The 27,877-nt window shown below is 42.5% G+C and overlaps 2 protein-coding genes across 5 annotated transcripts in view; both read right to left on the bottom strand.

Moving 5' to 3' along the window:
- The window catches only part of LOC112249194 (E3 ubiquitin-protein ligase NEDD4-like), a 50,188-nt gene extending 47,039 nt beyond the window's left edge, over positions 1–3,149 (bottom strand). For both annotated transcript variants that reach the window (XM_024418938.2, XM_042319595.1), the window contains exons 1-2: positions 2,890–3,149; positions 711–784 (exon numbers count right to left, since the gene is read on the bottom strand). In XM_024418938.2, coding sequence (XP_024274706.1) covers positions 711–784; positions 2,890–2,937 — 122 coding nt within the window. In that variant the 5' untranslated portion in view covers positions 2,938–3,149. The remainder of the gene's footprint in view (positions 1–710; positions 785–2,889) is intronic.
- Positions 3,150–9,879: 6,730 nt separating this feature from the next.
- Positions 9,880–27,877, bottom strand: part of LOC112249193 (DNA-binding protein RFX7) — a 44,153-nt gene continuing 26,155 nt past the window's right edge. The window contains exons 3-10 of one of the 3 annotated variants that reach the window (XM_024418929.2): positions 23,233–23,315; positions 22,272–22,310; positions 21,995–22,120; positions 21,153–21,269; positions 19,935–20,019; positions 19,508–19,715; positions 17,626–17,924; positions 9,880–17,405 (exon numbers count right to left, since the gene is read on the bottom strand). In XM_024418929.2, coding sequence (XP_024274697.1) covers positions 14,181–17,405; positions 17,626–17,924; positions 19,508–19,715; positions 19,935–20,019; positions 21,153–21,269; positions 21,995–22,120; positions 22,272–22,310; positions 23,233–23,315 — 4,182 coding nt within the window. In that variant the 3' untranslated portion in view covers positions 9,880–14,180. The remainder of the gene's footprint in view (positions 17,406–17,625; positions 17,925–19,507; positions 19,716–19,934; positions 20,020–21,152; positions 21,270–21,994; positions 22,121–22,271; positions 22,311–23,232; positions 23,316–27,877) is intronic. The other 2 variants (XM_024418930.2, XM_024418931.2) reach the window with 2 other exon arrangements.

Here is a 27,877-nt window from a genome sequence, read left to right as displayed (position 1 = left end):
TAGGTCTGTAGCAGTTTGGGTCAAGAGTGTCCCCCTTTGAAGAGGGGGATGACCGCAGCTGCTTTCCAATCTTTGGGAATCTCAGACGACACGAAAGAGAGGTTGAACAGGCTAGTAATAGGGGTGGCAACAATTTCGGCAGATAATTTTAGAAAGAAAGGGTCCAGATTGTCTAGCCCGGCTGATTTGTAGGGGTCCAGATTTTGCAGCTCTTTCAGAACATCAGCTGAATGGATTTGGGAGAAGGAGAAATGGGGAAGGCTTGGGCGAGTTGCTGTTGGGGGTGCAGTGCTGTTGTCCGGGGTAGGAGTAGCCAGGTGGAAAGCATGGCCAGCCGTAGAAAAATGCTTATTGAAATTCTCAATTATGGTGGATTTATCATTGGTGACAGTGTTTCCTATCTTCAGTGCAGTGGGCAGCTGGGAGGAGGTGTTCTTATTCTCCATGGACTTTACAGTGTCCCAGAACTTTTTTGAGTTAGTGTTGCAGGAAGCAAATTTCTGCTTGAAAAAGCTAGCCTTGGCTTTTCTAACTGCCTGTGTATAATGGTTTCTAGCTTCCCTGAACAGCTGCATATCACGGGGAGTCACTTCTCTGTCCCAACGTTCGCTATAATACCATAAGAAAATAATCTCCTGAATTTGTTTAAGTGATACTGATAGATTGGATTTTCCATTTGAAGACATATTTTCCTCAAAATCAAGACTGACCTGGCTCCAAGGATATCTTTCTTGGCCAAACCAATTCCAGCTATGACTTTCACTCTCAGAATTCTAGCCTCATTCTGGAAAAAAAAAAACACAATAAGGACATAAATCACATTATTAGCTGCTTACAGTGCATTCGGAAAGTATTCAGACCCCGACTTTTTCCACATTGTTACGTCTTACTCTAAAATTGATTACATCGTTTTTTCCCCCTCATCAATCTACACACAATACCCCATAATGTCAAAGCAAAAGCAGGTTTAGACATTTTTGCAAATGTATAAATTTTTTTACGGAATTATCACATTTACTTAAGTATTCAGACCCTTTACTCTGGACTTTGTTGAAGCACCATTGACAGCAATTACAGACTTGAGTCTTCTTGGGTATGACGCTGCATGCTTGACACACCTGTATTTGGAGAGTTTCTCCCCTTTTTCTCTGCAGATCCTCTCAAGCTCTGTCAGGTTGGATGGGGAATGTCGCTGCACAGCTATTTTCAGGTCTCTCCAGAGATGTTTGATCGGGTTCAAGTCCGGGCCACTCAGAGAATTGTCCCGAAGCCACTCCTGCGATGTCTTGGCTGTGTGCTTAGGGTCGTTGTCCTGTTGGAAGGTGAACCTTCACCCCAATCTGAGGTCCTGAGGAGGATTTCATCAAGGAAACCACTGTATTTTGCTCCGTTCATCTTTCCCTCGAACCCGACTAGTCTCCCAGTCCCTGCCGCAGAAAAACATCCCCACAGAATGATTTCACCACCAAGCTTCACCGTAGGGATGGTGCCAGGTTCTCCAGACGTGATGCTTGGCATTTAGGCCAAACAGTTCAATCTTGGTTTCAGACCAGAGAATCTTGTTTCTGGCAAATTTCAAGCGAGCTGTCATATGCATTTTACTGAGGAGTGGCTTCCGTCTGGCCACTCAACCATAAAGACCTGATTGGTGGAGTGCTGCAGAGATGGTTGTCCATCTGAAAGGTTCTCCCATCTCCACAGAGGAACTCTGGAGCTCTTTCAGAGTGACCATCGGGTTCTTGGTCACCTCCCTGAACAAGGCCCTTCTCCCCCGATTGCTGTTTGGCAGGGGGCCAGCTCTAGGACAAGTCTTGATGGTTCCAAAGTCCTTCCTTTTAAGAATGATGGAGGCCACTGTGTTCTTGGAGACCTAAAATGCCGCAGACATTTTTTGGTAACATTGCCCAGATCTATGCCTCGACACAACCCTGTCTCAGCGCTCTACGGACAATTCCTTCGACCTCATGGCTTGGTGTTTCCTCTGACATGCACTGGGACCTTATATAGACAAGTATGTGCCTTCCCAAATCATGTCTAATCAATTGAATTTACCACAGGTGGACTCCAATCAAGTTGTAGAAAGATCAAGGATGATCAATGGAAACAGGATGCACTTGAGCTTGATTTTGAGTTCAAAGGGTTTGAATACTTATGTAAATAAGGTTTCTGTTTTTTTGTTTTAATACATTTGCAAAAATGTCTAAACCTGATCTGGCTTTGTCATTATGGGGTACTGTGTGTAGATTGCTGAGTATTTATTTAATCCATTTTAGAATATGGCATAACATAACAAAATGTGGGAAAAGTCATGGGGTCTGAATACTTCCCAAATGCAAAACTGTAAATATCAGGTTAATGATGTTAGCTACATGAATGGCACTTACTGTAAATGACTCACAAGGAAATGTGAGTCATTTATCAAAAAGTGTGTTTTTCCACGTGGATTCTCATTTGATTCTCAAACATTCAAGATCAATTTAGACCACATTAATAATGACTTGATAACTCACATGACTCCTTTGGGCAATGCTCTTGAGTTTATAGCCAAATGACAGTTAATAATCCTTCAATTAATGTATTGTTTTATCTATTGGTTGTCAAAAGTGTGCGTTAGCTAGCTAATTAATCAACAGTAGGCCTATACAAAGATGACAGCTACCAGATAGCTGATGACGTACTCCGTGACCATCAACTGTTACACATGCTAACTAGCTAGCTAACGTTGCTTCGATAAAATGGATATAGGTATGGTGGGACTTGACTGTCCAACTGACAGCTTGGTTGACAATACCCAAAGAAATGTAATGACACTTTAGCTAAAACACTTGGATATAACGGCATTTGTCTGCCCAGTTAGTTAATTGGCTAGCTAGTTAGCTAAATATTTACCTCATCAGTCTGAAGTCCACGGACCTCGGGAAGTGCCGCCATACTCATATCCTCAGCGCCGTAGCCTATGTAGGTCGATTCAAGTAAAATGTACCGAATGATAACGCTGTAGATGCTCTAGCACCAATTCACCTTTCACTAACTAATGAACTGTACCAGACACAATAGCTAGTTAAATGTTCAAATGTGTCGTGCGTCGTTCTCAACTAACAGGATCCTGACTCCTCTCCTCCCTCTGCTACCACGCCTCACCCCCTACGTAGTAATTTCACGAGAACATGAAGTACAAGTAGCTATCAACATAACATCGGTAGTTGGTGCATATGGTTGTAACGAATAGTTGTGAATCTTCACTTCCATTGCAGATCAGGACAAATAATGTACCCATTTCAAATATTGTAATGTTGCATAATTTTACAAACCACTGAGACTAGCCCGATAATGGACAAAAAGAGCCTAACCTTACTCCTTATTCTCCAAGGACCTTACATGTTCTGTTCAGAGGCGAATTGGCTCTGGTAGCAAAAACATCAAAATAATCCATCTAAACGTGAGTTGATTGTCAATTGAGGTACGGTTCAATAGACATAAAGCTCTCTCATATCACATCAAAATAATTTCACAAATCCAAAATATACACTTACTGTACACCGTTTTAACACTAACAGACAACAGTATTTTTTTGTGACAACACCTTTGTAGCATCCATCTTCCGTTGACACACAGGTGTTCTAAAACACAGATAGGTATTTAGCATAGTATTATCATAGTATCTTTTGTCTTTTTAGAATGGCGCTGGAGGGAATGGCAGCCGTTTTACAGGGCTGCGGAACAATTGGTATTTTTTGAGCTGATCTTAACTTTTTTTGTATGTAATGTTTCCGCCATCATTTCCTATGACCATAAAAAGCTTTCGGACATCAGAACAGCGATCACTAACCTTGATTTGGATGAGGATTTCTACTTCAAAGAGTTGGCAGCCGAGGACATAATGCTCATCCGGACCAGGCCCAAATCCCTAACACTCGAAAAATGAAGAGGCGGCGTTATAGAGGCCGTCTTGTGGGATACGATGAGACTACATCAGCGAGTGTATAAACCACCTCTACCCTCCATTCTTTTGGCGAACATGCAATCACTGGAGAATAAACTGGACGAGCTCCGTTTGAGACTATCCTATCAAGGTGATCTGAAGAAGCTGGCACTAAGACTGCCATCAAAGTGCTGTATAGGGCCATGAGCCAACAAGAAAATGCTCAACCAGAGGTGGTGCCTCTAGTGGCCGGTGATTTTAATGCAGGAAAACTCAAATCAAATTTACCTAATTTCTACCAGCATGTCACCTGTGCAACTTAAGGCGATAACAACTTTAGATCACCTTAACTCCATACAAAGCTCTCCCTCGCCCTCCATTTGGCATATCTGACCATAACTCTATCCTCCTAATTCCTGTTTTCAAGCCCCCCCCCCCAAAAAAACAGTAAGAAGCAGTGACACACTCAATACGCAAGTGGTCCTAAACTACAGGGCTGTTTTTCTAGCACAGACTGGAATATGTTCTGGGACTCAGCCGATGGCATTGAGGAGTTTACCACATCAGTCCCTAGCTTCATTAAAGTGCATCAACAACGACGTCCCCACAATGACCGTACGTACATATCCCAACCAGAAGCCATGGATTCCAGGCAACATCTGCACTAAGCTAATGCTGCCGCTTTCAAGGAGCAGGACACTATTCCGGATGCTTTTAAGAATTCCCGCTACACCCTCCAACGAACCACCAAACAGGCAACGCGTCAATACAGGACTAAGATCGAATCCTACTACACCAGCTCTGATGCCTGTCAGAGTGGCAGGGATTGCAAACTATCACGCATTACAAGGTGAAACACAGCCGCAAGATGTCCAGTGACGTGAGCCAGACAATCTAAATGCCTTCTATGCTCGCTTCGAGGCAAGCAACACTGAACCTAGCCCAATATTGGAAAAAAGGAGCCTAACGTTACTCGTATTGGCTCTGGAATCCAAAACAGCTAAATACTCCATCTAAACGTGTATCGATTCTCAATTGGCTAACAGTTCTAGAAACATAAATCCCTTTACTTTCAAATTAAAATAATTTCACAAATCAAAATACACACTTATGTACACTGTTTTAACCTGTTTTACCACCGTTGCAGCCAACAGTATTTTTCAGTGACAACACGTTTGTGGCATCTGTCTTCCGTTTACGCACAGGTGTTTGGAGATGCAGATACTGTAGATACTTATCATGGGTTGTCCACTTCCGTCAGTTTTCTGTAAACAAGCACTGTAACATGGAAACATAGCAGTGTGGGAACACTAACCCTATGAAGGTGTGTATCAATTGAACCTTTTTTAATTTTTTAAAATTATTTCTCGCCGATATGAAACATGAGGTCCTTATGCTTCTGAAACCGTACTGCAAGAGATGGGTGCCGTGGCCCTTAACAAAACTCCCCCCTACAGAAGACTCCTTCGTCCAATGACTGTGTAATGGAACTGAGAGTCATGATCAAGGGCTAGACTGAACCATGATGTTCTGGATGACCGTGTGATCAGACACACCGTAGTCAATGTGAGTAAGACCTTTAAACAGGTTAACATTCACAAGGCCGCAGGGCCAGACGGATTACCAGGATGCGTATGGAGAGCATGCTCTGACCAGCTGGCAAGTGTCTTCCCTGATATTTTCAACCTCTCCTTGAGAGAAGAGACTGCTGAACAGTTACTCAAATGGCTACCCGGACTATTTGCATCCCCCCTTTTTTTGTTGCACTTACTCTCTTGCACTTCCTCTATGCACACACACTGGACTCTACCCACACACTTACACATACTACATGGACACGCCAACATTGCAAACGCTCACACACATGCATATTATTGATACCACATAGACACACATTCACACATGCTTCTGCTACTGTTTATTATCTATCCTGATTGCCTTGTCACATTTTCCCCTACCTACATGTTTAATACCTGTCAAAAGTTTGGACACACCTACTCATTCAAGGGTTTTTCTTTATTTTTTTTCCTATTTTCTACATTGTAGAATAATAGTGAAGACATCACAACTATGAAATAACACATATGGAGTCATGTAATAACAAAAAAATTGTTAAACCAATCAAAATACATTTTAAATGAGAGATTCTTCAAAGTAGCCACCTTGACAGCTTTACACACTATTGGCGCTCTCTCAAACAGCTTCATGAGGTAGTCACCTGGAATGCATTTCAATTAACAGGTTTGCCTTGTTAAAAGTTAATTTGTGGAATTTCTTTCCTTCTTAAAATGCATTTGAACCAATAAATTGTGTTGTGACAAGGTAGGGGTGGTATACAGAAGATAGCACTATTTGGAAAAAGACCAAGCAAATATTATGGCAATAACAGCTCAAATAAACGACACTATCATTACTTTAAGACATGAAGGTCTGTCAATCTGGAAAACTTCAATAACTTTTCAAGTTTCTTCAAGTGCAGTCGCAAAAACCATCAAGCGCTATGATAAAACTGGCTCTCATTAGGACCACCACAGAAAAGTAAGACACAGATAAGTTCATTAGAGTTACCAGCTTCAGAAATTGCAGCCCAAATAAATGCTTCACAGAATTCAAGTAACAGACACATCCTCATCCTCAACATCAACTGTTCAGAGGAGACTGTGTGAATCAGGCCTTCATAGTCGAATTGCTGCAAAGAAACCAGTCCTAACGGACACCAATAAGAAGAGACTTGCTTGGGCCAAGAAACATGAGCAATTAGACCGTTGTAAATCTGTCCTTTAGTGTGATGAGTCCAAATTTCAGATTTTTGGTTCCAACCGGCATGTCTTTGTGAGACACAGAGTAGGTGAACGGATGATCTCTGGATTTGTAGTTCCCACCATGAAGCATGGAGGAGGGGGTGTGATGGTGCTTTGCTGGTGACACCATCTGTGATATATTTCGAATTCAAGGCACACTTACCCAGCATGGCTACTACCACAGCATTCTGCAGCGATACGCCATCCCATCTGGTTTGCGCTTAGTGGGACTATCATTTGTTTTTCAACAGGACAATGACCCAACACACCTCCATGCTGTGTAAGGGCTATTTAACCAAGGAGAGGGATGGAGTGCTGCATCAGATGACCTGGCATCCACAATCTCCCGACCTCAACCCTGGTCTGGGATGAGTTGGACCGCAGAGTCAAGGAAAAGCAGCCAACAGGTGCTCAGCATATGTGGGAACTCCTTCAAGACTATTGGAAAAGCATTCCAGGTGAAGCTGGTTGAGAGAATGCCAAAAGTGTGCAAAGCTGTCATCAAGGCAAAGGGTGGCTACTTTGAAGAATCTAAAATCTAAAACATATTTTGATTTGTTTAACACTTTTTTGGTTACATGATTCCATGTGTTATTTCATAGTTTTGATGTCTTCACTATTATTCTACAATGTTGAAAATAGTAAAAATAAAGAAAGCCCTGGAATGAGTAGGTGTGTCCAAACTTTTGACTGGTACTGTATACATACGTACTCTATACACACACACACTCTACATATTACCTCAACTTCCTCATACCACTGCACATTGACTCGGTACCGGTACTCCTTGTATATAGCCTCATTTTTGTCATTTTATTGCGTTACTATATTTTATTTAGAAAACAAATCGTAGTTTTTAACTTTGTATTGTTGGGAAAGGGCACGTAAGTAAGCATTTCATGGTAGTCTACACCTGCGCATGTGACAAATAAAATGTTTTTTTTTTAGTAAACAAGCGCTTTAAAATGCAAATATGGCCGTGTGGGAACCCTAACCCTATAAAAGGTGTGTAGTAATTTAACCTTTAAAAAAAGTATCATTATTTCTTGCTGATATGAAAGATACGTTTTTTATGTTTCAAAAACTGTACCGCAAGTGATACATTTTAACGTTCAGAACGAGCGTCTGGGCTTTTAACAAAACTCCCCAGGCCAGAAGATACTATTGTCAATAGGAGCTAAAAGTAGTTAGCGTCTATGAATGTGTTACCTTGAGACAAGCATTACTTAGTTATCATAATTTAGGAAACCAGTTGAATGACACACAGGGTAACCCCCATCGCGTGAGATGGGAGAAAGGATCCCTAGGCGGGCATTGTACGACCTTCAACCTGTTGTTCACATTCATAGATACTTGATCCAACTGACCTTGCTTATAAGTATTTTCGTTCATGCGGTCCCTCGCTGGAACCTGTATAAAAAGTCAAGAAATGTAAAAAAAGAGAAATATGATTGATGGACTTGGACTATACTTTTTAAATTCAGCAAGTGTTCTACAAGGATCATCTTAATCAAATCATGGCAACAGCATTGTAAAATGTAACATTAACTCTCAACTTATGCCAGTTTCTGTTTATAAAGGATTACGATGAGTGCGCTGTATAATAATTGGGAGGATATGTCCTTGACCTTTTTGGGAGGTAGTTTACTTGCCCTGGGTTCAAGCCTTGATTCAGCTGTTCTCCCTCAATTACCATACATTTACAAAAATCAATGAACTACCACATCATTGGGAATTTTAGATGATTCTCAGTTTAGTATCAGCGAGCTAACAACTCCAAAAACAGACAATGGAGTGAGACATTGTATTTACCAGACCAATTACACAGTTTGTTGTTGCACAGTAGTCTGTTCAAGTTGGTTCATTACATAATGGAACATTCTCACCAGCAGAACATTCTAATTGGGAGTGTTTTTTGCAGACAAGTTCTTTTAGCCAAATGGCAATCTCTCCTCTTGCCATTTTTACAATAGAACTACACAGAGTGTACAAAACATTAGGAACACCTTTCCTAATAGAGTTGTCCCCCTTTGCCCTCAGGACAGCCTCAAAATGCCAGGGTATGGAATCTACAAGGCGTCAAAAGCGTTCTACAGGGATGCTGGCCCATGTTGACTCCAATGCTTCCCATAGTTGTGTCAAGTTGGCTGGATGTCCTTTGGGTGGTGGACCATTCTTGATAGACATGGTAAACTGTTGAGTGTGGAAAAAACCCAGCAGCATTGCAGTTCTTGACACACTCAAACTGGTGCGCATGGCACCTACTACCATACCATATTCAAAGGCACTTCAATCTTTTGTTTTGCCCATTCACCCTCTGAATGGCAGACAATCCATGTCTCAATTGTCTCAAGGCTTAAAAATCCTTCAACATGTTTCCTCCCCTGCCTCTACACTGATTGAAGTGGATATAACTATTTTTTTATTTAACCTTTATTTACAAGTGACATCAATAAGGGATCCTAGCTTAAACCTGGATTACCCAGGTCAGTCTGTCATGTTTTGTGTACACAGTGTGTATGAATTAGCATAGGGGCGATGAACAGTTCACAAAAACTAGAAACAGACATTTTTTCCAGCTCTTCTACAAGCCAACTCTTATCAGCAGAGGCTTGAAATCTATAAGACAGATGGTGCTCGTGATGCCAAATGTGCATTGTTTTCTTATGAGCTGCATCAGGCTGTTTACAGATTAGCCACTCTCTGGAACATCACCACCACATTTACATCTAAAATGCTAAAATGTACAAAAAACATAATTGGGAATACACTTCCCACAAGTGGGTGTTCTGTTCACGTTGTGGTACTGTAACATTTTCTATAACCCCTATGGAACAGAATTCAAGATCAGTTCCAACCAGTCTTCCACTCATGTGACTTAATCGACTAGAATAGATATAGGATCTATGGAATGTGGCATTTGGCACGCCATATCTTTTTAGCTTCATATTGAATAACATAATAAGCTATGGTGAGGAAAAGGCCACTGAATACCAAAAGTGGGTTTAACAGTAATGTAAATACATCTTTATTTGAATATTCACTTTAGTCAGCTCTGGGGATGAAACCTTTGCGGGACCAAACCAGAAGACTCTAGCTGATTGTAGGGAATGTCAATGCATGTAGGGTGGAAAAACAACAATTGAAACCAAGATATCCAAGTACTTTAAAAAAAGTTTATTGGTTTTTAAAACCCTTTAAAAAAAATCTCAACATCAGTGAGCACTTTCAATTAAAAAAGGAAACTTTGCTGAAACGCTATAGCAACTTTATCAAATTACTGTACGGTCTGCTGTACACTAGACAACAACAAGACGGCATAGGGTATTTCTACAGATCTAGATGAAGAGGGTTAAAGGGACTTTATACCAGGTCTGTGAAAGGTACAGCACAGGACTCAGCTACCCCTGTGCACTTAAAGAAGAAGACAGGATTAGTCTTCGTTTAAGTACAAACATCAGTGCTTATTTTCAATGGTTTCTGAAAGAAAAAACTATTTCACAGAGTTACATAAAAAAAGTAAAAACATCTAAATGAAAAGAACAGATTCAAAACCTGAACATACAGAACAAATATTAATCTGAATTAGTAAACATCAAACAATGCAAGTAACTTGTGAGTCGCTATACCTTTCTGTTCAGATTGACAGGACCAATCCTGAATTACAGCAAAGTGGTTACAAATACTTTGTACAATAGAATTCTACAAACATGCACACATATCATTTAACAATGTGAAAGATTTATTTGAGAATATTTGTTAAAATTTTTCTTTAAATTGAGTTTCATTTTCTCATGTATGAGAATGAAGTAAAAAAAAAAAAAAAAAAGTATCTCATTGAGATTAATGTACATTGCTACACAAGACAATTAGCATTCATTTTTTAAATTGACACTTCTGTATATAATTTTTTCACGTAGTTAAGCTCTTTAAAAAAATATTTGGGGAGCTTCAATTGATGCATTTGTCCTAAAATAGGTGCCAAAGCCTGGGTTCATTAAATGTTTAGTGCAATAACATGAACCTTCAAAGCTGGTTGAAATTTTAACCATGACATTCCGATGTCCATTGCAATGTTCTGGGCACAAAATCTGTCAGAGAAAGATAGCTATGCAACCTGGTAATATATAATACTTTTTTTAAATACCCATGCTATTTTCTCACTCGAAGCAGACATCTTCTGTAAAAAGCCAACCAATATAAATCTCAGGAAGCAAACAAAAAAAACAAGTTTAGAAAAAAACAGCATTATCTGTACAAGAAAGGGCGCCAGCAGCCAAACACACAAGCACAGTTTAGCTGGCTCCTGATCCTAAATCACCAATATAGCATTTCAGAGGGTGCAGGAGCACAGAACCAGTTTAAGTTATAACAATACAGTGTCAGAGCTTTCATATGTACAAACTGTGGGGTTCAAAATGAGAGGAACACTTACAACAGTCAACTGAATTAACCCCAATATTGTCCTGCTACATTGGTTTTTATAAACCAGAACAGTAGTGTGGTTTTCAGCATGTTTTCCAGTGCTACAGATCAGTTGCCAGTTTCAACATTTCCTCAAATTATTTATTTTCAACCATCCTACCTGAAATAAGGACAATTCAAAATGGCCATATAAAAAGGTATTTGAGGGATGTCAGGCAAACAGGCAAATGCTGGGAATTTTGTGGGTTCTTCTTCTAATTTAAAAAAAATCCTATTTAATGCTTTTTCTCTCTCATTAATTAGTTTTTCTTTGGTATGGATATAAGGCTCAGAAGATTAAAAGCTCATAAAAACCACAGGATCTGACCAATTAGCTATTCCCTTTATGAGTTGCATGCCTTATTCACACACTGTTCTTCACTATACTATAAGCTATTTAAACCTGTAATAGATGACCCGTACTTTACCACTAAATGCCTTTTTTGTCTCCAGGTGAAACCCGTCCCTTCACTGTTAGAATAAAATGCAGTGCATTAATGAACTCAACAAGAACATTATTCAAGGGGAAGAAAAGGACAATTTATACAAATGTTTATGTAATTCTGTATTACAGTATTCCATAATATTGTATTTTCTACTGGATCTAGACTAATGTAAGAGGAATAGCTTTCAATGTATGACAGTAAATTATGCACTTTAGTGCCTTTTTTATAGGAAGGACTTTGAATATCCAATGGCATAATATGTTTGAATTTACCATAGAAGGAAAACTAATTTAATTTAAACTAAATTACTTCATATCCATCACGTTTTACTGAATGTATGTAACACAAATGAAACAAATAAAAAGAGAAGGGGAAAATGACATACATTTACATAAACCTGCAGTAACCTACTTTGACAGTAGCAGCCGCTTTGATAAGTAAAAAATGCATAGTTTTAAAATAAATCAGAACCAGGAAAGTAATTTTTCCCCAAATAGATACATGACTGAAACAGGGCAGGGTCATCTCCAGTCAATATACTTTGGTATAGGGGTGTCATAAGGTTAAATTCCTATTCATTTATTCCTCCACTTCTTTAAATCAATATATTTCTGTTAATTAAGATGATACCTGCTAAATAGTCACAAAGAAGGTAAATAAAACACCAGTGCCCTACACAAGTCTTAAAAAACTCAATATAGGTGAAAAAGGTAATCTTCTGCATTATATGTTTTAAATACAAGATTTAACTGTCTTTTGAGCTCCATCTTAAAGTCCATCCCCTTTAGTTCTGCAGCCACTAAAGTGCAAGCTATCCCCATTACAGGTCTCTATTATGATTGTTTTAAGTCTCATAAACCCATACTATTCCAAACAAAGCAATCCTGTCCTTTTGACACTGGGGAGCTCAACTACAGTTAAGAACGTCAGCAGGGCAAAATGTGTGTGAAGCAAGCCTAAAAAATGACAACATTAACAGATAACATTTGTTGTTCTTCAGCTACCTGCTCTCAGTTTCGCTGTACTCAAAGTGCATTAACTACTGGGACATGAGGAAATTTGAAAAGGTGAAAAGCCATACATCAATCAAATTCAAATTTCGATTTCCTAGGCTATATTTTTTGTGCCATGCACACTGGAATTTGAGTGGTCAATATCTTATTTGTCAAGTTTGCATAACGTGTCAGCAAAACGGACAATCAGACATCTTCTGACAACTTTAGTATACAGACAGTATACAGACAGTATATCTTGACCTTTAAATCTATAGTTTGAATAATATTCTGTAGTCACACAGATTCTTTTTCAAACAGCTGCCGTTTTCCTACTTGTAAAAATACCAATTCTGAGAGAATGGAACTAGTTTGCCTCAAGATCATTGCAAACAATGTACGTTAAAAGGTCCAACGCAGCTGTTTTTATCTCAATATCAAATCCTTTCTTTAAGTACCTTACTGTGATTTAATTGAAAACAATGGTCAAAAAGTAACAAAAATAGCTTCTTGGCAAAGAACAAATTCTCAAGCAAGAATTTTGCTAGGGCTGAGTGGGGAGGGGAAACCTAAAAACTAGCTGTTATTGGCAGAAGGTTTGGAACTCTTATTGGTCTATTAACTAAATTTACTGCCTGGTGATGTCACCATGCAGGCCAAAAATCTCACTAAAACAGGCTGAAGTTCCAGGCGGTCTTTTCAAACAGCTCCTACACTAAAAAGGGCAATATTTAAAAGGGCAATATTTAATTTTCACAGTATTATTCCAACCTCAGTGTGGAAATCTATAAAACATGGGTCTTTAAGTAGACCAATGATCATTTTTATTTACAGATTATGGGGGATTTTTTTAAACCATTGATTTGTCTTGCACCTGGAAGCACCTGCAATCCTTAAGAAGACTTGAAACAATGAGAAACATTAGTACCACTGCATGCTACTGCAAATGCCCACTCAAGGTCATGTACTGTACATACAATAGTCTCGGTATCTCAACTCTTCATTGAGATGGACAGGGGCATATTAGGTGAACATACACCCCATTTAACATTCTTGCACAACAGTATGCTTCTAAAGCAGTTCCAAATGATTTGTCTGATAGATCTGAATAGACTTTATCTCAATGGAAGTAAAACAATTTACAGAGGGAGGAAAAGTTACCAATTATTTGCCAAACCTCTTGTTTTAGTCAAGAGCTCCTGAACAAAAATATTAACCAAAATTATAGATGTTTGTAATCTTTAAGAGATCTCTTCATATCTTCTGTGTCCTCCTGAAAATGTAAAAATACTTGTTCTACTACGGTCTTGATTTAAATGCTCTTGAATGACTTGATGTCTAAAGAGGGAGAAATGGATGAGTCAGCACCAGCGATGAGCTGTGAGAGAAAACCAGCATATTTGTAAGAGTGATCATTTATGTTCAGCCTGGCACTTGTTTCCAAAGTCATTGTTTCCAGAGTGTTGCAGTGTGCTATACAATGTCAATGTGAATAATTACAAAGATGATTTTTAAAAAACTATTTCACCCTCATGAAATAAAAGCAGAGCCCATATTAACCCATTAACCCGACTGTGGGCTGGTCTTTACTTTCCAGCCAATCAAATCCATTGGAATTCGCAGTCTCGCTGCAAATCTGCTGGAACAGCGGATCATTCTTCAGTTCCTCCAGTGTAGAGTCTTCATATTGTCCCTGCTGCTGATTGGGGTCAAACAGAAGGTTTGTGTCCAAATTGTTCAGGTCATTGATGCTACTGGAAAGATCAGAGGTCAGTCGAAAATCAGACCCCACAGCGTTGAGTTCTGACACCTGTCTCACGAGCCGATTGCCAGGAGTAAGGCTGCCGTCCGCTAAGAGGTCTTTAACGGTGGTGCTGAAATCTAGCTGCTGCTGTTGAAGTTTCTGGGCCAGCAGCATAGGCTGGCTCTGCTGATGCTGCTCTTCTCCAGTAGCTGATTGTGCTTGACTGTCACCTGCTGAGAGACTCATCTGTTCGTTCCTAGAGTTCTTCATGAGGTAACCTGGCTTCTGAAACTCGTACGCATTCGGAGTGTTGGAAGTCAGAGTCTGGTGGTTGGCACTGCTGGGGAAGCTGGGCGTGGTCTCTAAGATCTGGGTGAGGTTCATGCGGGCTGTGTAGTTGGACGGCAGGTTGTTGATGCCCAGGCCCCGCACCGCGTCGTCACTGTCCCCGTCCATCTTGCTCAGGAGCACGTTGGTGATCTTTTTGCTGTTGGTCTGGCCCTGCATGGGCAGCACCTCTGTCTGCATCATCACATTGACAGGCACAGACTGGCTCCTCTGTGCCATGCTGCTAACGCTGACGTCCCCATGGCTGTTGGCGAAGATGTTGATCATCTCGGGGATCACGGGGGAGGTGAAGGGGGACACCACTGTTCGGGGGATGTTCTGCAGGCCCTGGTTGTCACTCAGGTTTCGCACGGCAGGGCTCACACTACGACAGCGGAAGGTCCCGCCTGCTGAGGATGTGCTGGTGGCCTTGTTGTCCAGAGGGGCAGGCACAGCGAAGCCCTCCTGCTTGTTCAGGTTGGCCATACTGGCTGCCTGCTGCTGCACCGGAGAGATGGGTGTCAGGCGGCCGTAGTGCCTCGTCTGAGACTGATAGGACTGGCCAGGGATGGCGAAGGCATGGGGCTTTCGGAAGTGGTCGTCAACCAGGTCCTGATAGCTGGGGAGGATACTGATGCCGTTGATGGAGTTCCCCCCGCTGTTGTTGTAACCATTGTTCATCCACTCCAGTTTGGCCTTGTCTGGGTGAGTAGCCATGGGCCTCTGCATCGGCTTGACGGGGCTGCTGGAGACAATGCTGCCGTCGTGGTAGCCTGTAATGCTGGAGTTAATGGGAGTGAAGGCAAAGGGGTTCCTGCACTCCACAGGGCTGGGGGGCACGCTGCCGCTGCAGTTGGAGTGTGGAGTGCCGATGGGGGTGTGTCGGCTGCTCCCCAGGGCACTGTCCACCGGGGTGGTGGGGGCCATGCGGGAGCAGGGACTCTCCCTGGTCAAGCCCTGGCCTCCTCCCATCATCTCAGAGGTGGGTGTGGGAGTTGGGGTGGGGGTGTGGACAGGGGTGGTGCTGCTGTGTACTGATTGGTAGTAAGGGGTCACTGTCTGGTTGGAGGACATCATGTTGCCCTGTATTACAGACTGATGGCCTTGCACCGTCACATCAGCTCCGAAGGCCTGCAGACTGCTGTTGAGCTTCATCTGCTCCTCCATCTGCACCAGCTCCTCCACAATGCTGTCCTGGGTCATATCGTCATCATTGAAATGGAAGTAGTCCATGTCTGTCTGCATGGAGAGCTGGCTAGAGGCTGGGGCCTGGCCCATCATGGCCAGGGGCTCCATGATCGGTGTGGATGCCTGCTTGTGGTCTGTGATCTGCTGGGCGTAGGCCTGCTGCTGCTGCTGTTTACCTCCCTCCAGCTGGCCCCCGACCCACATGGTGTTCCTTAGGTCATTCACAGCAGACTGCTCCAGTAGGGCAGAGCTGTTGGGCATGGATTGCATGTTACCCGTCATGTGCTGAATTCGTGCATGACCAGCCGGGGCACTAATGTTGCCGATGCTGCTAGTGTCCATGGTGGTCGGAGTGTCTCTTCTCTGCACGGAGTTCTGTGGCTTGACAACAGTCTGGAAGCCTCTGGTTCCGATGGGGGAATCAGAGAGTGACAGGATTCGAGTTGGGACAGTGGAGTTCAGTTTCACAGTAACTTTACCGATGGCTGGTGCACTTTCAGGTCTGACCGGGGTTCCTGCCCTGGGGAGTTTCTTCACTCCTGCACCAATCCCATGTCTGTAACCATCGGAACCCCCAAGAGGCTGCTGGTAGATGAAGACCCTTTTGACAGGCGTGGGATAAAACTCTGGGCCGATGCCTGGGCGCTTCCTGGGGCTCTTGGAGGCGATGAGTGATGTGGCAACAGTGCCACCATTGGGTGACAGAGTGGTGCTGGTATTCTGATTGGAGACCGTCAAATACAAAGTGCTTTCGTTATTGGTGTTATTATTGCTACCAGCTGTAGCTGCCACAGGGTTGTTGCTCAAAGAAGACTTTACGTTGCATTTGGTTCCAGCCATTGCTTCCAGTCCCAGGGAGCCTTTAGTGTGAGGCGTGGGCACACTGGCAGCCCTTGGTACAGCTCCTCCAGCCCTCTGTCCCCCTGCAGCTTCCTGAGCCATAGTAAGCCTGCTAGCACCCAGGGCCGGACTGCCCTCACTTATGGCTTCACCCTCCATCATCTTGATGTCGATGGTAGGGGTGGTGGTGGCCCGGCCTGACCTGGCTAAGGGGGACAGGATGGGGGCCGCAGAGCCACTCCTGGCCCGTGGGCTGGGTCTGCTCTCCTCCAGGGCTACAGTGCTGCCCATGCCAGCAGAGGCAGGCCTTAAGGTGGTGTTGGTTAGGGTGGTTGTAGTACTGCAGTTGGGAGCCAGGGATATGGTAGTCATCTTGACCACGTTGACAGAGCTGATGTGGGGTGTGGGCTGCATCACGGTCTTGATGGGGCTGTTGGTGATGAGCAGGGTGGGGGGCGAGCGCAGGGTGATGGCGCTGGTGGCTGAGGGTTTAGGCAGGATCTGGGCATACCGGTGCCGGGCAGAGCGGTCCCCCACAGGGCTGGCTGGGATATTCTGAGGGGTCTTGGGACACTTGACAGGCTGCATTGACTGGGTCACCACTTGGAAGTTGACAGGCAGAATCTTGCCCTCCGAAGTTCCCACAGGACTGGGGGACATCAGCTGCCTGCTCCTTTGTACCTGCATTTACAGCAAAGCAAAACATGACACAAAAAAGTATTAATAAGATGTAAACATATACAACACCTTCATAACTGCAGTTATGAATAGCTTCTGTTGCATGTGATATAGGCAACACAAAGTTGTCGCTTGTATAGATGTGTAACAGGAACACTGCAAAGACAGTGGGATATATTGAGTAAGCTTAGACAAACAGAAGTAGAATACAAGCTTGGCTTACCGTGATGGGGCTGGGGACTGCAGCTACCATAATGCCAATGGTGGGATGTGGGGAGAGCAGGGCTGGGCTTCTACAGGTAATGGAGCCGACCCCAGGTGTGCCCCCGTCAGCCCGCCTAGACTGAGCCTCTCCAGGGAGGGGGGAGTGCAGCATCTGCTCCTGCTGCTTCTTCTGGATCTTCCGCTGGAGCTGCTGCTTGGCATCGATGGAGGGAGAGGGAAGTGTCTTCACTTGGGACTGGAAGGAGTGGGCTTCAGCTGTGGGTGCAAATGCTGAGGATGGCAGTGGCGTTTTAACTCCTAAAGGGAGGAGACGGTGGAAGAAACAGGTTAACACATATTTTGGGTAAACAAATTGTCACGGTCCTCCTAGGCAAAGCAGCTTCTATTTTGCAGGAAGCATAATTATCAGACTGGGCACACACTGGTTGAATCAATGTTGTTTCCACATCATTTCAATGAAATTAAACCAATATGGAATAGACATTGAATTGACATCTGTAACTAATGGGATGGCTTTTAGGGACTGACAGGAGGTGGTATGTAAATGCACTATAGCAGGTCAATGAGAAGAATCTGCCACTAGATGGAAACCTTTCACTGTTCACCATACATGAGGCAGTGAAAGGAAAAGTGAAGTTTGACTATCAACACATACAGTGCATACGGACAGTATTCAGATCCCTTGACTTTTTTACGTTACAGCCTTATTCTAAAATGGCAAAGCAAAAACAGGTTTTTATACATTTGAGACAGAATTGTGTCGAGGCGCAGATCTGGGGTACTGAAACATGTCTGCAGCATTGAAGGTCCCCAAGAACACAGTGGCCTCCCTCATTCTTAAATGGAAGCAGTTTAGAATCACCAAGACTCATTATGGAGCTGGCCGCCAGGCCAAACTGAGCAATCGGTGGAGAAGGGCCTTGGTCAGGGAGGTGACCAAGAACCCGATGGTCACTCTGACAGAGCTCCAGAGTTCCTCTGTGGACAAGGGAGAACCTTTCAAGGAGGATAGCAATCTCTGCAGCACTCCAACAATCAGGCCTTTATGATAGAGTGGCCAGACGGAAGCCACTCCTCAGTAAAATTAACATGACATCCCGCCTGGAGTTTGCCAAAAAGGCACCTAAAGACTCGCAGACCAAAGACTCGCAGACCACAATTCTCTGGTCTGATGAAACAAAGATTGAATTCTTTGGCCTGAATGCCAAGCAATCACACCTGGAGGAAACTTGGCACCATCCCGACAGTGAAGCATGGTGGTGACAGCATCATGCTGTGGGGATGTTTTCAGCGGCAGGGACTGGGAGACAAGTCAGGATCGAGGGAAAATTGAACGGAGCAAAGTACAGAGAGAGATCCTTGATGAAAACCTGCTCCAGAGCGCTCAGGACCTCAGACTGGGCCGAAGGTTCACCTTCCAACAGGACAACGACCCTAAGCACACGGAAAAGACAACACGGGACTGGCTTTGGGACAAGTCTCTGAATGTCCTTGAGTGGCCCAGCCAGAGCCCGGACTTGAACCCAATTGAACATCTCTGGAGACCTGAAAATAGCTTTGCAGCGACGCTCCCCATCCAACCTGACAGAGCTTGAGCGGATCTGCAGAGAAGGGGAGAAACTCCCCAAATACAGGTGTGCTATCTTGTAACGTCATACCCAAAAAGACTCTAGGCTCTAATAGCTGCCAAAAGGTGCTTCAACAAAGAACTAAGTAAAGGGTCTGAATACGTATGCAAATCAGTTTAATTTTTAATACATTTGCAAAAAATACCTAAAAAACGTTTTTTTTGCTTAGTCATTTTAAAAATAAGGCCGTAACAACAAAATACAGAAAAAGTCAAGGGTTCTGAATACTTTACGAATGCACTGTATTGTCACCTGTTGGTGTACCAGTCATGACCGTGAGGGCTGCCACAGATTTGGTGCCGATGTAGTGGCTGTTGAGGAGGAAGCGAGCCAGGTCCTCCACAGCATCAAACTGGCGGCTCAGCACCTTCTGGGCCCACTCACACACCAGGCCACAGGCCGCAGAGCGCACCTCTTCCTCCGCACTGCACAGCTGACCTGAGGCCTCCAGCACCTCACACTGAAGCACAACATGGGCACATGTACAGGTGTTAAGAATTAAAGTCGTATATATCCCTGTATTACTTTTAGTTCAATATGAAGCATCAAAATGTGGTCCTTTTCTTAACACGTTACATTAAATAAAGTTATGTTATGGTTGGACTACAGTTAGGCAAACATTTCTTATTTAAATAGATTTAAGAAAATAAATAAGGTAAAGACCTTGAGAGGAACTTACCCCGTCCCCTGTTTTATGTAACTCCAGGTTGGGTAAAGATGGCATGTGGACAAAGGCTTTCTTCCTCAGTCCACTATAGCAGTATGTGAGCAGAGGTTAAGGTCAAAAACACTGAACTGTCAAACATTTAAGAGTTAATGTATGGATTTGCTAAAATGTGTTGCTTGTTTGTCTGTAAAGAGCAGGGCTTCAGGGACCATTCTAGACATAAGAGAATGGGATTTCCCCACAGGATAGGGTAAGAAACATACCTCAGGGCAGAAGGTCAGCTGTCACTCAGACAGATCTGAGGAAGAGCCTTGTCACCCGAAGCTGAGACAGCTATCTCCCAGTCAGCATCAGTCACTCCACTACTAATCCCTCAGCCCCTCAGGCCTCTCACACTCCCACTGAACCTTCTCTTCCCCCTCCAACCTTCGGAGCTGTGACCAACTCCACTGCCAAAATAAGGCACTGTGGATTTGTGGTGAGAGCTAGACTTTTATCAGATTCTGGTGTGTGAGAGTGTGACAGCAGGTGCTCCCTGCTGAACACTTGCATACACTTAGGAGGTGTCTCACACAACCAGGCAAAGAGCTACTCAGAGTTATAGCACAGTTATGAATGACTCACACAAAACAAATAATAAAATAGACAAACAGGTCCAAGACTGTGACCTTGAATTAACTTGTACCTTTGTAGAGTGTGTATTACATTTGGAAAAAGAAAATAGTTAATTTAAAAAAGGGAGATATAGATTACTAAGCAAGCCACAGCTCAAGATGATCTGATTTTACTTTTGAGTTTCAGTTGCTATTGCAACCACCATATAAAAACAAGGTCTATTTCAGAAAGACTCTGCATTGAAAATAAAAACTGCATGCATATGCAAGTATTTTATACTATTCTATTTTCCACCTCAACAAAATAAGGACGAAGTCACTTGTCACTTTACTAATTTAACGGACGCTAATCTCATTGGAGACTGTATCTTTGCCAAGTCTAGAGTCGTGATCTCATGGAAAAGACATTTCACAAATTGTTTCCTGAAGGTCAAGAACACAGTGATTCCCCTAAGTGTCTCTGTCCTACTATACTACTCTCCAGGCAGAGGCCGCTTTATTTGATTTAATTTCAGTTCTATATTTAGAGGCTCCATGAACTGACACAACAGATGTTCTGCGACCAGAGTCCAGAGAGGCCAGATTGTTCGCTACAAACCATTCCAGTGAAGGATATTTTGATTTGCCTCTCATGCCAAGTCGACGTGCCTTCATGTTTGGAAATACATTTTTCATGATCTTTCCAAAGTCCGCCGCACTCAATGGGTGGTAGCAGAGATTGTCACAATAGCTCCTGAAACAAACAAACCAGACAGAGGCAGACAGACAGAGACAAGGCATTGGAAATCTCAGTAAAACCAAATAAACTGTTAAATATCAAATAAAGACATTCATATCAAAACAGTGACATCTGGGTGAAGACGTTCCCAAAGAAATCTGAACCATTATTAGTACTTTCAATTGCAGTGAATCAGTAAGTCAAACTGTGTGTTACGTAACAGTCACATAGCATTTCAGACTTTCCGTTCTAGTGTTACCAACACATGGTGCACATCTTTTCCCATGCTTTCTGCATCTATTTATATAGGTGCTTGGCTGGCTGGCATGTAGATCCTTTATAGCTAGCAGTGTATGGTAAAGGTTTATTTATTTAACAACAGCCAAATGTTATGTACTTTCATAACATGTATCTCATGTCATAAAATAAAACAGCCATACAAATGTGTACCATGTTCTTGTGAAACCTCTTAGAAGTAACGTACTCATGGAAATCAAAAGTAAACCCATTTATTTCCACCTGGAATGGAATTGATCAGGTATTCCAACCTCCCTAACATACCTGTACACAGTGCTATCAATATGTTTCTAAATTGGTGTGGTGTCCCTTTCCAGAATATCAAAACAGGACAGATTTTTGTTTGTATTGAACAGTGTTATTGATTTGAAAATGACCCGAGCTGGGCAAAGTCCTCTTAGGGAAGTGTGAATCTATGTCCCCTTTCTCAGTCAGATACCCACTTGTACTCGTCATAGACCTCCTGTTTGGGCAGAGAGGTTTCTGGGTGTTCCTCTAGGTGATTGCGGATCCAGTTGAACGCGTGCATCTGCTGAGTGCGGCTTGATGACATGGAGCTCTGATCACTGCTAGAGAAAGCAGGAGAAAATGTTTTTTTTTTGTGATTGTATTGTAAATAACCTGACTGTCGGATGTACCTTTCCCGCCCCATTTTTCAAACCTAACCAACACACATCACCCCCATGTCTCTGTGTTGTAAGTGAGAGAGGTTTTATGTACCATGACAGTTCTCCAGGACTGGCAGACCCTCTCTCAGTCCTGATGGGCATCGTGTGGAGTGTTGGGGTGGAGGTGATGAGGATTAGATGTGGAGAACAAGTAGGAATTGATCATTGTATGATATTGACAACATCAATGAGCAGCGTGTGTGTTTGTGTCACCTGATCCTAAACTAACTTCAAGCCACTGCCCCTGGACACTTGGGGAGATGTGAGAGGATTGGATAAGTTCAAACAATATGGGGAAATTCCTCTTAGCCCATCAGAAATAAAGCTATTATAGTATTCCTTAGGCCTAATACATATCCAATCATCTCAGATCGACACACATTCCTAGGGAGTAGGGGTAGGGTCGATTTGGAATTTATATACACACACAAACATAACAGATCAAATATACATTAGAGAGAGAAGACAATTCTACATATTTTGCTAAAAGGTAAAACATGAAGGGTTGAGGAAAGATGTTATTAATAAGTTATTAAGTAAGGACTTTCAATGAGAACACACACACACACACAGGTGGTAGTCAAGTGGGAAGTCAATATCAAATCAATGTTTTTTTTTTTTTTTTTTTTTTTAAATGCCAAAGATTATTTTCTATTAAAAAGAGAATATTTGAACACACATCTAACTGGTAGTCCTAAGTGGGAGTTCAATATCAAATCAATCAATGCAATGATAAAAATAAAAAAAACAGCCAAAGCTTATTTGCGCTCTAAGGGAGAGAGTTTAGCATAACGAGCAGAGTTTGACATCACAACGGTTCAATCTAATGTTGACAAGCATTGTAGTAGATGTGAGGATGGGGTAGGGTGCAGAACATCTATATTATGCTACTAGGCTAATGGATAATGGGGAAGATGAACAACAGGCTAAGTCATGTGCAAATGGCGTGGAACTACATGCAGACATGACACAAAACAAATGTTGTTCAATCAAATGAAAAAATTATCAATTACCTTTTTTCACTGTTGCTGGGACCAGAAGGCAACTTAAGGTAGAGGTAGAGTTTCTCGATGTCTGTAAACGTCTCCACATCTTTCTGTAAAAGCGGCGCACAGGGAAGAAGAGGGATTTAATAACAAACGCGTTAACTTTTTTTTTTGCACTTGAAAAAAATATGTTCTGTCATCCCTGTAAGTAGTAGTGTTTATGGTAGTGTCTTTATCACTCCACTGACTTATCAGTAGAGCACGTTATCTCCCTCAGACCAAACATGAGAAAAGAAATGCTTCTTTTCATTCTCACTACTACAATAATCCACCAAGATACATTCCAAAGGCTGACAGGTTGCCTTCTACTCCAGCTTGAAGAGCATGAATAATACAGAAACGTTTCCTATTTAAAAATGATCCATTCTTAGTCTATTCTCCACTGAGTGAAGTCAGGTGCTTTCATTGTTTCTGATGTAGTAACAAAGAAAGCTAAGAGTTTCATTGTACAATGTAGGACATTTTGAAGCACCATCAGTGTAAAAATATTAATTAAACAATTATGAAATGTAAGACAAAGACTCTTCAGTTCCAGTGAAACCTAAAACAACCATTTCAAACAGCCCCTTTAGTTCGTTTGGACTAGTTTGAACATTATCAGCACCCGGGAGCACACAAAACAAATAAACAAATTACTTGCATGGACACGTGTTTTCATTTAGGAGTTTTTGTTAATTTGACATTTGGCAATGTGAAACCAACTGGACCAAATACATTAACAAATAATCAAACTTATTCGAACTATAGTTCAAAACTGTGTATGAAAAACACAACACAATGTTCAGGAACAAATACCCCCCCACACACAAGAAAACAAAAACATGGATGATCCTGCAAATGAGATTAGGGATGTAAAGGAGAGATTACAAAATCCAGGAAGAGAGGGAAAGGGGTGGAAATTGCCACAGAGAGAACCACTGATCTTGATGAGGTCTCGTTCAGAAGGATCCTGGATGCATCCTGATAAACAGTGCTCGAGCTAAGATCAATGTGGACGAGTGTCAGGATAAACAAAATTACACAAAAACCTTCAGCCTCTTGGATTCTGAATGTTTCTAAAAATGTGTGTGTGCAGTAAATACCACAGGGTGTTAAAGATCAACACAGGGGGTCCTCATCCCTACCACAATGACAAAAGCCATGAGGAAATCTCTTAATGAGATCAAACAAATGTTTCCAACGAGGGGACAGGGTTAGTGTGTGGTCTGAGTTCGGTTCGCTAGAATTCCGACTGCCCAGTTCCCTTTTTTAGGGCAATGTGAACACTAAACTTCCCAGGTTCCCTTGTCATTATTCCCGCACCACACACTTGACTACTGCAACACTGTTTCCCCAGCCATAAATCCTCACATTGGTGCCACAAAGAGAAGATGGTGACGTGCAGGTTCGCAGAAAATATGTGCCGTTTTTGGATATTGGACACTGTTTTGGGATATTGATTTTAGCGCTTGTCAAGGATGCACAGAAATACCAAAATGTGTGTGGAGTTTTTAGTTCAGATTTGTTTGAAATGTGATCTATAAGCTAAGAGAGCTTCATAACTTGATTGTGTGGTTTGAATAGTGTGAGAAGACATCATGAGACATATGATGTCCGTTATTTTAAAGAGGACTATATGTGAAAACCCCTTAACAGAAGACCTTGAAGGAACATAAGGATAAATATGAGGTGATGGAGCCCTGCAATATCCAGAGGGGGTTGTTGCAGCTACCATGGGACAGTGTTATAACTTTAACAAACACTGATACCTGCTAACCTAACAAACAGACAGTCTTTGGGGGTGGAAAAAAATGCATTTTAAAGTTCATTACTTTCTATTTCTTTTTAGACAGTTATTTGCGGTTAGTCAAATAATGCTTGAGGCAGACTTTTCCATGTGAATTCAGATGTTTGGGTGTCACACAAGACGCCTTCGACTTGGGTAGCTGGGCTACAGCCCTATGACATGTTTTACAACACATCAACATACATTAACTGAGAAAACCGTTTCAGTATTTGGAAGCTATTTCACTGAGTGACTTTGGAAGGCATGCCAAAAATTCCCCACCAAAACAGAGGAGGTAGCCTAAATCTGGTATTTGTACAGTGCCTTGCGAAAGTATTCGGCCCCCTTGAACTTTGCGACCTTTTGCCACATTTCAGGCTTCAAACAAAGATATAAAACTGTATTTTTTTGAGCAAAATGGAACAACATTTTATCATGAAGTGGAACAACATTTATTGGATATTTCAACCTTTTTTTAACAAATCAAAAACTGAAAATTTGGGCGTGCAAAATTATTCAGCCCCCTTAAGTTAATACTTTGTAGCGCCACCTTTTGCTGCGATTACAGCTGTAATTTGCTTGGGGTATGTCTATCAGTTTTGCACATCGAGAGACTGAATTTTTTTCCCATTCCTCCTTGCAAAACAGCTCAAGCTCAGTGAGGTTGGATGGAGAGCATTTGTGAACAGCAGTTTTCAGTTCCACAGATTCTCGATTGGATTCAGGTCTGGACTTTGACTTGGCCATTCTAACACCTGGATATGTTTATTTTTGAACCATTCCATTGTAGATTTTGCTTTATGTTTTGGATCATTGTCTTGTTGGAAGACAAATCTCCGTCCCAGTCTCAGGTCTTTTGCAGACTCCATCAGGTTTTCTTCCAGAATGGTCCTGTATTTGGCTCCATCCATCTTCCCATCAATTTTAACCATCTTCCCTGTCCCTGCTGAAGAAAAGCAGGCCCAAACCATGATGCTGCCACCACCATGTTTGACAGTGGGGATGGTGTGTTCAGGGTGATGAGCTGTGTTGCTTTTACGCCAAACATAACGTTTTGCATTGTTGCCAAAAAGTTCAATTTTGGTTTCATCTGACCAGAGCACCTTCTTCCACATGTTTGGTGTGTCTCCCAGGTGGCTTGTGGCAAACTTTAAACAACACTTTTTATGGATATCTTTAAGAAATGGCTTTCCTCTTGCCACTCTTCCATAAAGGCCAGATTTGTGCAATATACGACTGATTGTTGTCCTATGGACAGAGTCTCCCACCTCAGCTGTAGATCTCTGCAGTTCATCCAGAGTGATCATGGGCCTCTTGGCTGCATCTCTGATCAGTCTTCTCCTTGTATGAGCTGAAAGTTTAGAGGGACGGCCAGGTCTTGGTAGGTTTGCAGTGGTCTGATACTCCTTCCATTTCAATATTATCGCTTGCACAGTGCTCCTTGGGATGTTTAAAGCTTGGGAAATCTTTTTGTATCCAAATCCGGCTTTAAACTTCTTCACAACAGTATCTCGGACCTGCCTGGTGTGTTCCTTGTTCTTCATGATGCTCTCTGCGCTTTTAACGGACCTCTGAGACTATCACAGTGCAGGTGCATATATACGGAGACTTGATTACACACAGGTGGATTGTATTTATCATCGTTAGTCATTTAGGTCAACATTGGATCATTCAGAGATCCTCACTGAACTTCTGGAGAGAGTTTGCTGCACTGAATGTAAAGGGGCTGAATAATTTTGCACGCCCAATTTTTCAGTTTTTGATTTGTTAAAAAAGTTTGAAATATCCAATAAATGTCGTTCCACTTCATGATTGTGTCCCACTTGTTGATTCTTCACAAAAAAATACAGTTTTATATCTTTATGTTTGAAGCCTGAAATGTCGCAAAGTTCAAGGGGGCCGAATACTTTCGCAAGGCACTGTATTTTCAGGGTTTTGGGGTGGGGGCAGAGGGTCTGGCACGTGCAGCACTGGGTCACACAGATGTCGTGACAGGGGGGCTTTGGGGCTGTGTCACGCCATGATCTGATCTCCACTGCTCAGTGACCACCTCCACTCCCCGCCAGGCATTGCACTAGCAGCACTACAACAGCAAGTGGCCACACATGCCACAGATAAGTACAACTTACAACAGTAAACAAGCAAGCACTGGATCACGCTTGCACTCTTACTCACTGTCGGTTTCTCGCTTAAACCTCCCTCTCAATCACACAGACACAAGCTTTGAAACGTGCTGGCGCACACACACACTTAAGTCCCCGTGGATTGATGGGGAATTTAAACATTTTATGGTTGAGGGAGGAGGCAAAAGGAATGGCAAATAAGTCTGCCTGCACAACCGATTGGCAAATTGAGAAATCATGTGACTAAACTGAATAAAAAGAACAAGAAACTACACTATAAAACAATGACAAACAATGATAGTAAAAAGCTTTGGATCCATAATAAATATAAAACACACACCTAAGCTCAGCTGTGAAACACAATATACAGACGCAAAAAATAAACAAAGCACAATCTGTATCTCACCCTCTCTCTACCCCAGAACTACGATGGATAATGCCAGTTGAACCCAACCCAGTTCAGTGTTTGGAGGATGGCTGGGCCCAGAGCTACAAACAGGAAACAGCCCTCTCCAACACGCTGCTTCAAAGGGAATAGGGAAGATGATAGGGCGGGGCAGGGGTGATTTAAATTCTGCTGGAGTAGAAGGCGGCAGACGAGAGACTTTGGCTCCAGGCACAACTCTCCAACACGGAGCGGGAGGGCCCTGCAGGGGGAGGAGCAGGCTCACACATCATGTTCTGGATTCTTGATGAGCTGCACCGTAGTGGAGCTTTTGCACCA

The sequence above is a fragment of the Oncorhynchus tshawytscha genome, unplaced genomic scaffold, assembly GCF_018296145.1.
Source record: "Oncorhynchus tshawytscha isolate Ot180627B unplaced genomic scaffold, Otsh_v2.0 Un_scaffold_4_pilon_pilon, whole genome shotgun sequence".
NCBI classification, from domain to species: Eukaryota; Metazoa; Chordata; class Actinopteri; order Salmoniformes; family Salmonidae; genus Oncorhynchus; species Oncorhynchus tshawytscha.
Note: the sequence above shows the minus strand (reverse complement) of the source record. Positions and strands in the feature narration are given on the sequence as shown.